Source organism: Asparagus officinalis, chromosome 10 (genome assembly GCF_001876935.1).
Source record: "Asparagus officinalis chromosome 10, Aspof.V1, whole genome shotgun sequence".
In the NCBI taxonomy this organism is placed as follows: Eukaryota; Viridiplantae; Streptophyta; class Magnoliopsida; order Asparagales; family Asparagaceae; genus Asparagus; species Asparagus officinalis.
Genome location: NC_033803.1, coordinates 72,902,606 through 72,917,513, shown reverse-complemented (window position 1 = coordinate 72,917,513; position 14,908 = coordinate 72,902,606). Strand labels below are relative to the sequence as shown.

Genomic DNA, 14,908 nt, shown 5'->3' with positions numbered 1-14,908 from the left:
TAGCCACACCCCACCTTGCCGGGGTGGCAGCACTGATTAAAGCCAGTCACCCTGATTGGTCCCCTGCAGCAATTAAATCAGCAATTATGACAACCGCTTACATAAGAGATCGTGATGGGAATCCTATAGCAGACGAAGCACAACCAGATTTAGGCCCTGCAGACCTATTTGCAATAGGGTCTGGACACGTAAATCCACAAGCAGCCAATGATCCAGGACTAATCTATGATATTGAGCCAAACGACTATGCCAGATACCTCTGTAGCTTGTACAATAACTATAATGATACCTCGATCGTTCACCAGATGGTTAACTGCTCTTCAGTAGATGAAATCAAAGCAGAACATCTGAACTACCCTTCTATCTCCGTTAAGGTAAACTCATCGGCCTCTGAGGGCACTACAATTACAAGGATGGTGACGAATGTAGGTGAAGCAAACTCTGTATATGCAGTAAAGATTGATGAACCCAAGGGATTGAATATAAGTGCATCTCCAAGTAAGCTTCAATTTGTAGAGGTAAATGAGAAGAAAACTTATACTGTTAAATTCAGCATAAAGGACTCCGTGAAGCGTTTTCAACACTTAGAAGGGCAACTAATGTGGGTCTCAGACAACTACCAAGTGAGAAGCCCGCTCTCTGTTTATGTTATTTGAAAGACCTAGAGTTCTTTCTCTATATGCTTTAAGAGCAATTTACCAAATAAATAGGAGACGCATACAAATGCTGCTTCTATAGTATAATAACTTACGCATGGAATGCATGAAAATACATGCTTATGATATGGAAATAAAATATCTTAGGTTGCCCAGCTGAGATCTATTGGCAGTCACAAATTAAAAATTTTATGAAGTGATCAGTACTTACATATAGTTGTTATATGAGTTTTATGACTAAATAGCATTACCAAAAGAAGTACATGGTTATGCACAGTACAATCACCACCCATTAAAAAATAACTCTACTTATTGCGGGCGCATAAATAAGAAAACTAAATGCTTAATTATGTGTATGTTACCATCCACATTTTGATAAACTATTACAGCCTAATCCCTTAGGCAATCTACATGCAACTTGCAGAAGCAATGAGACAGTTATTGAATCTGAATGTATGTCAGGAAGCTTGGCACAAATTCTTCCTAAGGCAGTTCAATAGTAAACCTCCGATAAAATACCAACCCCTGTATCAGATGCCCCTATATCTAGTATTGCCTTCGAATACAAGGCCATCAAAAATTAATATCCTCCCATACTATAGTCATGTCATTTTATTTTGGAGTATGTCTAGTATTATGCTTGTGGAAAGCTCCTATTAGATTTCTCTCGGATGGATTCTGTCTAGTATTATGCTTTGGAGGTGAATGCGGCTACTTAAAACGCAAATATTAGCATTCTTTCATTTTACCTCTCATTAATCTATATATCTACTATCCAAGGGGTTACTGTTTTAAATGACCATGGTCATGAATGACATATAGACTACAATGAGGCCCCATTAAAATCTTTGCACTCGAAATTTGACTCTTTTTTTTAAACAACAACAACAACAAATTAAAATAAAATCCATAACCAAACAAACAGCAGCTTGCATCAAAATCCAAAATTTCTCAATCAAAATACCAAACCGTATTGTATACCTTAAAGCAGCCGACGATTCAGGGCGGGGGGATGGATATCATCAATCCGAAATCAAACGCGCCTCATTCCTCAATCCCCAAACCCTAACCCCACAAACGCAATGCTTGACCGCGCCAGGGAGGGATTTTGAAGATGGAGACTTCGCGGGTTACTATTAAGGGAGTGGGTTCGATCGAAGGAGGCTGGATTGACTTCGCTTTGCGAAAGAAATTTCAACTCCTTGAGGAATTTCACGAGATTTTTGTAGAGAGTGATGAGTACTAGTAGGGATTTTTGAGTAAAATTTTGGTGAAATCGGAAATTCTTTGGAGGGGGGTAGAAAGTTTAAAAGATTCCGGGGAATTTTGAGTAAAATTATGGTGAAATCGGAAATTTTATGTAGGGGGTAGAAAGTTGAAGAATGGGCCGTTTGATAAATTTAGCGGGGTTCTATATAATCATTTTCAATTGTAGAGCGCCCTCAACAGATGAGTACCTCATTAAGTTATCACTGTTTTCAAATGACCAAAATATACTTTAACAAGATCGGAGAGAGATAAATTAGGTTTGAAAATTTTAAAATGATGAGGAGTATATTGCTCTTTTTACTTGATCAACTCCGGTAGTTTTGCTCATAAGCCGAAATAAGCTATTTGTGAAGAACAATTTTTCAAAACCGGCTGATTTTTTTTTTCAAAATCGACTTTTTATTTATTTATTAAAATCGACCCGGTTTTGTGATTAGAAGGCTAATCACTATCCTAAATAATCGGGTTGGCAACCCCGACTATTTAGGATAGTGATTAACCTGTTAATCACCATTTAATTAGGGTTTAACACCCTCCTAAATAGTCGGGGTTGGTAACCCCGACTATTTAGGATAGTGATTAACCTGCTAATCACAAAACCGGGTCGATTTTGATAAATAAAAAAAAACGGTCGATTTTGAAAAATAAAATAAAATCGGTCGGTTTTGAAAATTTGTTCATTTGTGAAATATGTCACGGTGGTCTATTAGCCAGAAAAGTATCTTATTATAAGTCACTCTGACCACCTACTCTTGACCGAAACAAAACACCTAGCGATACGAAATGTTCCCAAATTTCCCTGCTCATAATGCCCCAAAGTCCAAAGTACAATAAGCGTGCGCTTGCGCAGAGAGAGAGAGAGAGATCCATGCACGGCGAAAACCCAGGTGAAGTTCAATAGTCGATGTATAAGGATGGAAGGCAATGTGAAGCTCAAGAACACTGTATGTCTCAACGGTGATCGATCATTTGTAAAGAAATCATCGGCACAACTTGAAATAAACAGAAGCCAACCGCACAAAAGGGTTCACGGAAGGAAGCACGTATTCCCCTGAATAGCATAACATGATTCCCTCCTAATAGAAAAGAGAGCAAAAAGAACAGGAAATATTGTACACAGAGACGTCCGCTCATAAAATTTACATTCAAAACTCAATACAAGTCTCTATTCAAAATTACATGACAAGGTCAAAAAATAAATTTTATTAAAAAAAAAAAGAAACTCGCCAGCCAAAGGATTCCCGACGGCAGCAAATTCAGAAGGATAATGAAGTGATTCTGGCCAAACCTTTACGAGTATAAGATCCAGATACAAGTAGTGATTATTAACAACAATGGTGTTTGCACTGTAAAAGGCTTGTATAACAGTGTTACATGGAATCTATAACTTCTGAGAATATAGTCGGCATCTTAGTGGTGTCAGTTAGCTTGATCGACTGCCTGCATCCTTAGAGCAGCTTGACTGCCTCATACATTAAGCAATCAGAATCAGCAGAATCCTAGCAGTTCCAGTATATCTGCTCATTTTGAGGAGTAAATCCACATCAGAAGGCCACTAAGGCTGTGACCTCTCATTGCTACTGCCAAAAAATGTTCCTGTTATATTATAGGAACCAATGCTTGCTTCAATATTTTTAATGCCTTGACGAGCAATCTATGGATCTGCTGAAACCAAACCGACTCTCCAGTTGGAGTCTCAAGTGTGCCGGATACAGCAATGAACTTGTTAACTACATTGTGCAGATACGCCTTCCTGAAGGAAAAATAATAATAAAGAAAAGATTTCATGTGTCAGTATTTTTCAACATAAATCCTGTGAAACATCAACCGGACAAATGTTAAACTATGAAAAGGCGCACTGAAAAGTACAGACGTAAATCAAATATAGGGGCACAGGTTCAACAAACTTTGATTCCTCGATCTAGAAATGTGCTTCTGACAAATTTTTTCTTTGTGGAATGATGTTATGTCCTAGCTAATTCTTTTTATGTTAATTTTTAAATTATAACAATAAGCAATATGAAATTATACACACACACACACACACACATGACCGATCACCAAGATGATTTTGGTTATTGGTTAATATTATAAAAACAGGTTAGTCATAAATCATGATCACCAAACCTTCAAGCACTCTGGACCAAATTCCTCACTCCTATACCAACCATGACAACTTGTTTAATTGTCGACTATGATAAGGGCAAGGTAAGACCTAGCTGTCCAGAATAAATAGACTGGGCTACTAGGATCATTGGTATTCCTGACAATAATATCAGGTCCAGTGCCTGAAAGAAGGAGATGGTAGTAAAGGAAAAGGGATGTAGTAGGCTAAAAAGTGTGATTAATCAAAGAGAGAACACTCTTATTGGTGAAGTTTAATATTCCTGCATTTTTGTATTCATGGCACCACAACAACAGCTTCCTCAACCCTTCTTAAGTGGACTGTCCTATGAGGGGTTCTCTCCCAAATATATAGTATGCACAGTTTGTTTTAGCAGCCAAACAAGTTAAATTTGTATATGTAATGGAATTTAAACAGATATCTCTAATTATTTTATTTCTCATTATAATAAAAGTTTCTTTTACCAGCTACAATACCTCACTAATTCAACTTCTACCCTGCAAAGGGTGGTCTCACAGTACATGATGAGAAAACGAATGGTCAATATATAAAAGCCATGATAAAAGTAGCATATTATGAAAATTCAGAGACAATGTGATACTAACAACTTTTACATTTACAAACCTACAAACACTAGGGAGGAGATAATTAAAAAACAAACTACAGTGCAGAGAGGACATACTTTTCGGCTGAGGTCTCTTTTCTGCTATTTGTGCTACTTGTTCGGATTGAACCTTCTCTAACTGAGAAGCAATGAGGGCATCCAACTTAACCATCCAAAGTGCAACAGCAGAGGTAGTCTGTGGCATAGTCTGAAAGTATACAATGACCTCGTCTAGAGCAGTACTTGTACCTAAAGCTGAAGCACATTCATACAGCCACTCTTCATTTATTGCCCCAACAAAATCAGCAAGAACCTGTTTTAAATCCCGCCACCAATAAATAAATAAATAAATAAAGCTGTTTGGAAACCATACTCTTAACTATAGTCTAAACAAATTCATGATAATTTAACAAAAGTATAATTTGAAAGCAAAAAAAAAAAAACCTGCAGAAACTCTGGCAAGGATGATGTGCGTTTAAGCCGCTTAACCCAAAGCTTGTGAGCCGATCTCGACCAAGCATCTGATAAAGCAACCTTGGGCATGCACGCCTAAAAGATTTAAACTAGAATAAGCATTCACAAACGGGACAAATTCACGGATGTATTTTTCTTTGGAAAGGCACAAACATAATATGACATGTAGATTTATTATTTAATAAGGTGTTACCTCAATTGCATGAGTTGCTGCTTTAAGGGCTTGCAACTGTGAAGGTAGAACCTTATACTTGGGAAAATCACAGCTATCTTCGGTTACCCTACATGTTGCTGTGTGAATTGCATATTTTTCCTCAAGATCAAAATCTAATTCGAAAGTGGTATGACATATTCGGCAATGTTTCTCATCTCTCCAGTATAAATCATGGCACTGCTCACACCGAGCTAATGATTCCATGTAAGACCGTTTACTTCTTTTAACAGCACTTAGATCAGAATAGAAATCATTCCAAACCCATTTATCAAATGCTTGCAGTCGATCCCACTTCTGCTTCTTTTCTTTCCTGCTCTTTCCGAGTTCAACAGCCACAGCACAGGATGCAGATGAATGTCTTTTCATGGAGTCAACAGAATCTTGAATATTATCTACGTCAGAAATAGGTGACGAGCCACCGCCACTATTATTATCCAAGTCAGATGGCCCACTTTTTTGCCTGCTGATATAGTCAGTAGCCGTACAATCATTCATAGCCTGGCAGAGAAATGCTTCCCTCTTATCTAACGATCCAAAAAGACGAGCTTCCCTTGTACCCCTGCAGTCTAAAGCTGATAGCAGAGCATCCAAAGCCTACAGTAGTCAATAAACAGTGAACAGGATAAGAGAAGAGTTTTAAGAAAATCACAATGGAAAAATTGATTGATTAACAGAATAGCAGTTAAGAAGCAACCTGTGGCGTATTGATGACCTCCCAGTGGCCGTCTTCAGAAGACTCAAAATAAACCTGCCGATGTCCTGGATCAATTATGTCACATGGACCCAGAAACAGCCAATAATTATTGTATCTACGATCAGATCCTAAACATATTGATTGCATTGCATGCAGGTCATGCCCAGATTTGTCTTTAGCAATACTGCTCTTTGTTAAGGAAGATTGCCCCTTCTTAGATGCTTGTGAGACTATTTCCAGATTTTGTGACAATAGGTGGGGGTCCATCAATGATTTCTTTATTTTTGCACCTGATCCATGGTATAGCATACTGGAAACAGTTTCTGGTATATCTCCTGTGCGTTCCTACATAACCATTTCAAATCCAAGGTAAATATTTTAAGATTAACCAACTCCAGGAAGCATCCAGGTATACATGCTTCTGGTGGAACACTCTTCAAGAATAATTATTATTTGGTAGGAAGGTCAATGAAACAAGTAATAAGGCAAGGAAACAAGAACACAGACTACAGTCTTTAAATGGAATGTTTAAATGGAATGGGCATGGATTGATTGCAAAAACTGTGAAGAAAATCCGGTTTAATATTACCTCAATTCCCAAACTGGAACAAGCTCCAGCAAGGTCAACCAAAGCTGTTAAAGCCTCAAGCTTCTCATCAATGCTTAAATCTGAGTATTCACCTTCCATCAGTCCTAGAACACATGCTTCCCCTGAATAACTCTCATCAATCTCATTATACTCGGTCACTTTTTGGCCTGTTCTTTTTCTTCGGTGTCTGTATTTGACTATCCTTTGTCCATGGCTTGCTGAGTTCGACTCCTCAGAACCATCAGACTCATCACTACTGCTACCACTATTACCTCCAGAATCATCATCCACGCTGCCTGAATCCTCACTCTCAGATTGATGCTCCTCCTTCCCTTTAATATTCGGGTTAATACGAAGGCGATATGCAGCAGGTGCAATCTTCTCAAATAATGTAATGTCACTTGATAGCGTCAAGCAAATTAGTTGCTCTGTTTCTTCTTTGGTGCAAGGTAGGTCAAGCGCAACAATCTAATGAACAATAGAAATGAATTGTCATTTAACTGTACACCTGTTTTTCTATCGTATATGAAAACAAAATATTGTCACTAATAAAAATAATCTATTAACCACACCTGAGAAGTTTTTGCTAGCTCACTAACTTTTAGTCCACCAATTCCTTGATCAGATAATATGGTGAATAGTTCACCTTTAAGCGTACGAGGGCGTAGACCATATTTTACCATTTGATTCCTCTCCTATAAAACAGAAACATAAGTGGTCAACTACAAGGCGGTTCATTTAAACATGAATATCAGTATTCTTCCATAAAACAGTATTTTATCTTTAGATGAACTTGAGAAAGAAACAAAACCAGAAAGAACACTCCCACAGAAAAACCAATCATGATAAGGAACAAGGAAGGAGGAAAATTATTATTAGGGTAAATCCAAAGTTTTACCCCCATTTAATTTTAAACCCACTTACTTCTATCTATACCTATACACCCAAACTATTTTTTCCTTTCCTTTTTAAGCCCAAAACATTAGATATACTTATACACCATATTTTCTGTATCTTATTTACAGAAAAAGGTAAAAGAACCCCAAAATGCGCTTGCCTTCTTCCTCTTCCTTCTCTCTTAAGTCTTAACCCATAACTTATTCTTCTTCCTCTTCTCATCCTCTTCACCTCTTTGTTTGGACCCTTCTCGACCCTCTCTATGCCACTTCTCCCTCTCCTCCACTTGCTCATCACTTTTTTCCTAAACACCCACCTCTTCTACCTCCTCCTCATTAACTTAGAGGCTTTGTTGCTATACTTACGGATTTTGTTGCTGTATTTACGGGTGTTATTGTTATACTTACAGATTTGTTGCTATACTTATAGGTATTGGAGGAGATAGAGGACTTGGCAGAGGAGGGAGAGGATAGGGTGAGAGGTGGTGGTAGGAGGAGAGGGGAGAGGAGGTGGTGGTGATAGATTTGGAGGAATTGGGTTGGAGGAGGAAGGATGCCATTGAAGTGAAAGGAATGAGTTATTTTGTCAGAGAGAAGAAATTGAATGGCATTCTGGATAGTTTTGTACATGTATAGTTGTACATTATACTTTTGGGTTTAAAGATAAATACAAAAAGTAATTTGGGTTTATGGGTGTAGATAGAAGTAAGCGGGTTTAAAAATAAATCAGGGTAAACTTTGGGTTAATAAGCAAAAAACTTAAGCTGCTGGACAAATAAGTTTCATCCAGAGGTGAAGGGGACCTTCATGTCAGCTATTAAACAAGAAAGTTTACCCTGATTTAAAAATAAATCAGGGTACACTTTGGGTTAATAAGCAAAAAACTTAAGCTGCTGGACAAATAAGTTTCATCCAGAGGTGAAGGGAACCTTCATGTCAGCTATTAAACAAGAAAGTTATATATATAGAGAGAGAGAGAGAGAGAGAGAGCCCCAAACATAACATGTGCAGATTACCTTTTCTGAAACATTCTTAAGTTTTGAATCAAGAGCTGAAAGATAGTACTAATATTAAACATTAGAAACCTCAGTTTACTTGACACAACGGAAGGGATATTAGGTATATGTCTTTCTAACTTATGGTAATATGAAAAGTTTCAGGAATATGCTGTCAGAATTAATAATATTATAATATTATAAACCTCGTACTCTTTAATTCCACTGAATAATGAACATGTATAAGATGTCATAAAGCAAGGGATTTCTTGTCTTCCCAACTTATGCAGATATGGAAAGTTTTAGGATATTGTAAGGCAATTTAACAATGAGGAAATTGAGCAAAGCCAGGAGAAGAGATGATTCAAATACTACTGATAACATAAAATCAAAGGTAAAAATCATTGATGCTGAAAAGAAAACCTGCAAAATGAAGCTTCAAGTTTGACAGCATAGTATGTGTATTAGTATTACCAATAGTGATATTGTAATCAATACTACATAATTTAACATTAACGCATCATGCCAGCATTCAACGAGCACTACTAATGCAATTTTGCAACTTAGTAGTACCTTATAATCCAAAGGAAATTAGGTTAATATCACACTGACATCAAATTTAATTGTTTTTTTCCTTACAATGAAAACATTTTAGGAAATATGAGTTAGGGGCTAAGCATTTTATATTACGTACTTCCACAGGAAAGAACAGTACATATGTAAGTGTACATGTCCGACAAGATAATTCTTAACTACAGTTGAGAACTTGATGACTCTGAAGTACAGTTCAGTAGTACCTTACTGAAGATTTCTCTCCTTGCACTATTAGACTTTGAACCAAAACCTGCTGCAGTAAGAACCTGCCTCAATACTTCGGCCCATGTAAGAGCATTAAGAGATTGACTCCATACATGCACGTCAATCTCGTGTTCTCTCACCTATAAAACCAATATCTATGAGATATTCACTGAAACAAAAACTTACACAATCAGACTAACATTGACAACAGGATTTAAAAAGGTAAATAGGCAAAACACTAAGTAGATAAATTAGTGTAGTTAATCCAACTTACTTCATTTTTATGAAAATTATATTATGCATGATTGCCTGAGACAAAATTAGTTTCAGTTGCACACATACTAAAACCTACTTTTACTTATGGTGAGCGTAAACTGATCGAATTTCCAGCGTCCAGTCAGACAGAAGGGTAATTTCACTCAGATAGATTCCAACAGCAGCAGTATGTATCAGTGTTAACACCACATGAGGAAAATGTTAGACCAATCTTATAGATGAACTCTCTGATAGGTGAACCGTAAACTCATGTTAATTTCCAATACATCAGTCTATATCTTTTGTTAATGTCACAAAATAAGAAGAAATAAATTTAAGTTAATATAATTATCGATCAAGTTCTTATTATTAACAAGAGCTAGCATTGTATTTTGTTTTTTAACCTTATTCAAAGTGCTAAACCCATAGCTTTGATCCAACCATGAAAATGCAAAAGAGTTAAGAAACAAATCATACTTTGAACCAGTCTAAAAAGCGCAAGCTTCGTGTAAGCGAAAAAAAGGAGTACACTGATCCTTGTGCAATATGCTGACATTACGCCTTTCTCCTGCCTTTTAGTGGGTGTCTCAAGGCATTCTCGCCTAAAACACCTCAAGATATGCCTCATTTGCACATTTTTACTATACATATACCTACATGTGCATGCATAACTACATTCTTAGCAAGCATAGTATACATGCCCTTATGTGCATGAATATATGCGTAAGCACAGGCATGTATCTATTAACACATACAAATATATATATAGCAGTAAATCTAGAAAATTGTATGCAACACATTAACTGTTCTAGTGATGTACAGAAGTGACAAGTTAATCAAAATAAAAACCTCCCATGCGGAAGAAGCATAGTCAAAATGAAAATCTCCTATACTGAAGAAGTGTAGTTAAGTTTGAGACTTCTTGCATGGATCTATCGTGTTATGAAAAAATAGGTAAACAGGTGATACTAATAACAATAAAAAAGATAGCAAGATCATGGTTCAGTATGCATTTGGCATGACATCTTAGACTTACAAAGTGTAAAAACCCAAGAAACCTGCCATCTTTCGGTGCTCGAGAAATTGATCCAGCAGTCACCTCCCTTTGAACATCCAGCAGAAGAAGCTTGAGGAGAGCCACATGAATCTTTCCTAGCAACATGGAATCCTAGAGCATATAAGAATGCTTTCAGTACTTTATGATGAAACGGGTATGAAACATTACAAATGGAATCAATACATGGCCCTCAAGTGTAAGCCAAAACTTAAATAAAATAACCTTATCAGTGAATGCATGGGCTAGTTCGTCAATAGTGAAGGGGTGTATCTCAATGGTAGCAGCATTACTATACAAGAACCGGAGCACCTGATCAGGAAATAGACATCAATGATTCAATACATAACATTACAAATACAAATGCATCAAATGTTCAGAAGAAAATAATGAGTTATTTGTGCTTTTGTGACCACAAAAACTGTTTATAACATGTGAGATTCAACAAAAGTAAAAGTTTAAGCAAGCTTACTTCATGCATTTTAACTAATGCATTCTTCAAGTGAGTAGTAGAGAGAAAACAATCATTTCATGATCTAAACATGCACACTGGACAAAAAATCAGTGCCCCATAATCAGTTACCGGTTCGCAATTGATCACAAGGGAGGATTAGAATGACGAACAACATGGACTGGAGCAAAAAAAAGGATATCACTGTTGTGTACTACCAGAGGTGACTACTATAGAGCTTAAACGAAGAATAAGAAAAAGAATTTATGCAGCAAAACCTAAAAATTTCCGCTAACAGTTTTGCTGTTGCTATTGTTGTTGTACTAGGTCTAAACAAATAACTTAAGAAGGTTGACTGGCTTATAGGTGAAAGTACACATATTCCATGTACCAACAAGTTAATGACAGAAAAGAAATTGTTTACAGGAAATTCCAAAAGATAAGTGCCACCAAATTATAAAGGGGAAACAAAACTCTCTTCATAAATTCCCCTTCACTCACACATGCATGATTACACACGTACACATGAAACTTAATTGCAGTCAGAGGGAGAATTTAAGAAACAATATCATATTAGTCTCCATATATCTTATGAGTAGAGAAGGGAAGTTTTGCTACTCGAGAGCAAGCAACGTGATCCTTTCATTCAGCAAATAACAACAACTCAGTTGACCAATAACCTTGAAAAACTTTTTCACGAGCTCTGGAGAAGTATCCCAAGGCCTTGTACAGAATGGCTGCTTCATTTTGACCGCTTCAGGAGGAAACCTGGCCAGCAAGTCTGGAAGACAAAGAAAAACTTACTGTGACACTTTGCATAGGGGTTCCATGATATAATTCCAAGGAAATGAACACACCTTTACAAAGTGGACAATCATGTCTTCCATCTGAAGCAAAATGAGCAGAACATCTTAATGGCTTTGGTCCCGCTTGTAAATCTCTCAGCTCTAACTCCTCATCATCTACTAATTGTGCCAATGCATTTGACTGTTCTAGAATTGGATCTTGAATTGCAAGTTTGCAGGTCGTCCATGGAGGTCTCTTTTGGTTGGCATCCTTGCTACATGGTACCTGAGTAGTAAACACAAAGCCTGATGATTTCAAGTTCCAAACTTTCATCACAATTAAGATGCATGTCTGCAATCGAATACTCCTCGGGAGTAAAAAAAAAAATTTTTGACAATGTGTATGCCATCAGTACTTTTGAATCTGTCTACCTATTGAAATGCCAGGAAGGAACTAGTTCAGAAGCTTCCTTGCTGCTTGCATGACTTTTTTACATTAATAGTACCCAATGTTCGATAATCAGAAGGCAATTATTACCTTTCTTCTTTTTTGGGGAGGCCTTCTCTTCTCCTGAAACTTTCTCTGCCAACTATGTTGTTTCTGGAAACAGGGATGAATAATGTAAGAGTAACATCCCTCTCAATATGAAAACAATAGGCATGCAGATAAGAGCTAATAGTGCGCATATGAACGAAAAATAGCAAACACTGCAGAAATTGAAAAAGGTAGATGACTACCGGAACAAGTTTACGCTGCTGCATTCCTTTGGATGCCCGAGATAGTGTCTCCTTAAAGGAAGAGTTAAATGGCATCTGTGCAGCACCTCCATCCAAAATATTAATTTTAGATGGGCAATTCACCTTATTGTGGTTTGTTGCACGCCACACCGTCATCAAACCTTTCCCAATACCATAATTTGTTGTGGAAACATCTTCCAGTCCAGATTCCACAGTATGATAAAGCAACTGCACATCAATGTGAGTAACGTTAATAGAAAGAAGAAACTAAGGGGAAAACATTTTCAAATTTTAATTGCCTTAGGTAATAGACATAAGATAAATATCATAAAAATTAACATTTTCCCCATATGATTCGATCATGATGTTTAAAGTTCGATCAAAATTAAAAGTACTGAGGTTGAATCATAACAGAAGGTAACATTACTTACTGACATCCGCAGATGCCAGCAAGCCAAAAAGATAGCACTCTGAACCAAAAAGATAAGCATAAAAAATTCTGTCATCTAGCTTTTTTTTAATATCATATAAGTATGTGTCAACTACTGCATGGGAAAGGAAAGAGCTGGATAGTAAAGTAATTAGAAATAGTATTAAGTACCTTTTTCCTTTTTGGGACCCTCTGGCTGTCTCGATAAGAAAGTCTTGTTTCAGAAGCTGGTCACATGCAAACGCATAAGAAAATACTATGTAAGGATAAACAAAGATCCCACAAATTCAGGGGAAATTTTGGACGAAACTTAGAAAAGATGGTAATATGTGGCAAGCTACATTACCAACATGTTGGCATCAAATCTCAATAAGGCACATATTAGAGATATGCATCAGGTAAATAAAATCAAAATGAAAATCTGTTTCAACTTTGTCTAAAAAGCACGAGTATGCAAGCTTCATGCTAATATTTAAGTAGCTGAGAAAAACAAGAGGTAGGATGTACCTGTAAGAAAATTAGAAGATCTGCTGGGAAGGGAATCAAACTCTACCCCAAGTGGAGGACCATCCTTGCGGAATATTCTCTTCAAGATATAGTCCTTAGAGAATAAACTTTGGAGGCAGACTTGGCGATTCTTTTGGCCAATATGCTGATAGTTGTTGGCTACTTCACAACACTTCCCCCGAAGCACAGTTAACTTGTGGTTACATGGTTGATGACATTTAGAAAAAGTATTATATCTCATATCTCCCATATCTGATGAATTTTTACAGTTCTTCCTAGATGTTGGCTTCTTCCTGTTCTTTTTGCAGCTCTCATTACTAGTAAACAATACAGTATCCATTGAATGACCTAATTCTTGACTAATTGCCATGCTGTATTTTGAACTAATCATAGATTTTGACCTGTTCCTACACAGGCCACTGATCACATTTGTGTTCTTTCTAGACTTGATATAGCCAAACTTGTGTAGTCCCTCTAAAAGGCCCTTATTGCAGCCACGAACTTCATTTTCCCTTCTTTCCTTTCTTCTCCTTTCAACAAACCATGTCCGTATCTGCTTGTATGTCAAATTCAGGGATGCAGCATACTCTTCCATGGCTGTTTGCTTTGGATATTTCTCCTCTGCATTAGTGTATAATAAGTGACAGAGAAGCATGTAATCAGCTGCATTTTTTTGGCTTGAACTGACAACTAAGAAAAGAGAACAAAACCATGCAAGACTAATGCGAAAAAAATTCCACCAACTCAGGTAAGAGTAGTTGCAAGATCGGAATTACCTAAGTAATATTTCTCCAGAAACTGGAGTTGAAATGGAGTTTTTTTCTGTTGTGACATGGTCTTTCTTTTTGCTGATGACATCATTGTCCATGAATCCAGAATTACCAGGAGTACATCTCCTAAAGTAAAAGTTAGGTGCACAAATTAGATTAAAATTTTGAAGTGTTTATATATAAACTTCAGCTGACAGTAAAGTTGTTGAACATACTTGGTTTAAGAAAATATGTGATCTCTGAGTTTTATGAATACAAAAAGCTAAAAACATACAACAAAGCCGTTCCTTATTAACTCCTAGATACAAGTTACTCCTTGGACCAGCGTTTAAATATGAATCACATGCTTCACACATATAACACAACCATTTGATAACGATAATCATGTCTTCTTGTCATGTGGCATGTCTCCTATGACCGTGGAAGTTTTTGCTGTCCACTAAAGCACAGCATCAATATTATCGATGCTCAGGTATGAGAGAACTTATACTTCAGCAAATTTTTTGCTGATTTGGAAAGCTTTGCTTTTCTTTGTAAAATCCCATCTCAAGTCTATCAACCCTTTTTAGTAGGGGATACTCGATTATTAGATCTTTAGATCTTA

General features: G+C 36.8%; 2 protein-coding genes across 2 annotated transcripts in view; one reads left to right on the top strand and one right to left on the bottom strand.

The window, feature by feature from the left end:
• Positions 1-816, top strand: part of LOC109826938 (subtilisin-like protease SBT1.2) — a 2,348-nt gene extending 1,532 nt beyond the window's left edge. Inside the window, 1 exon segment of the mRNA XM_020393948.1 lies at positions 1-816. This exon segment is cut by the window's left edge and continues 7 nt beyond it. Coding sequence (XP_020249537.1) covers positions 1-656 — 656 coding nt within the window. The 3' untranslated portion in view covers positions 657-816.
• On the bottom strand, positions 3,020-14,426 carry LOC109824984 (homeobox-DDT domain protein RLT3-like). Its single transcript, XM_020391635.1, has 17 exons — positions 14,311-14,426; positions 13,535-14,155; positions 13,199-13,254; positions 12,598-12,825; positions 12,398-12,460; positions 11,932-12,145; positions 11,755-11,855; positions 10,849-10,935; positions 10,606-10,737; positions 9,314-9,454; positions 7,198-7,320; positions 6,626-7,093; positions 6,037-6,381; positions 5,322-5,936; positions 5,099-5,203; positions 4,733-4,967; positions 3,020-3,678 (listed from the first exon to the last, which is right to left on the bottom strand). The coding sequence occupies exons 1-17, from the start codon at positions 14,393-14,395 to the stop codon at positions 3,656-3,658; spliced, it is 3,642 nt and encodes a 1,213-aa protein (XP_020247224.1). The 5' UTR covers positions 14,396-14,426; the 3' UTR covers positions 3,020-3,655.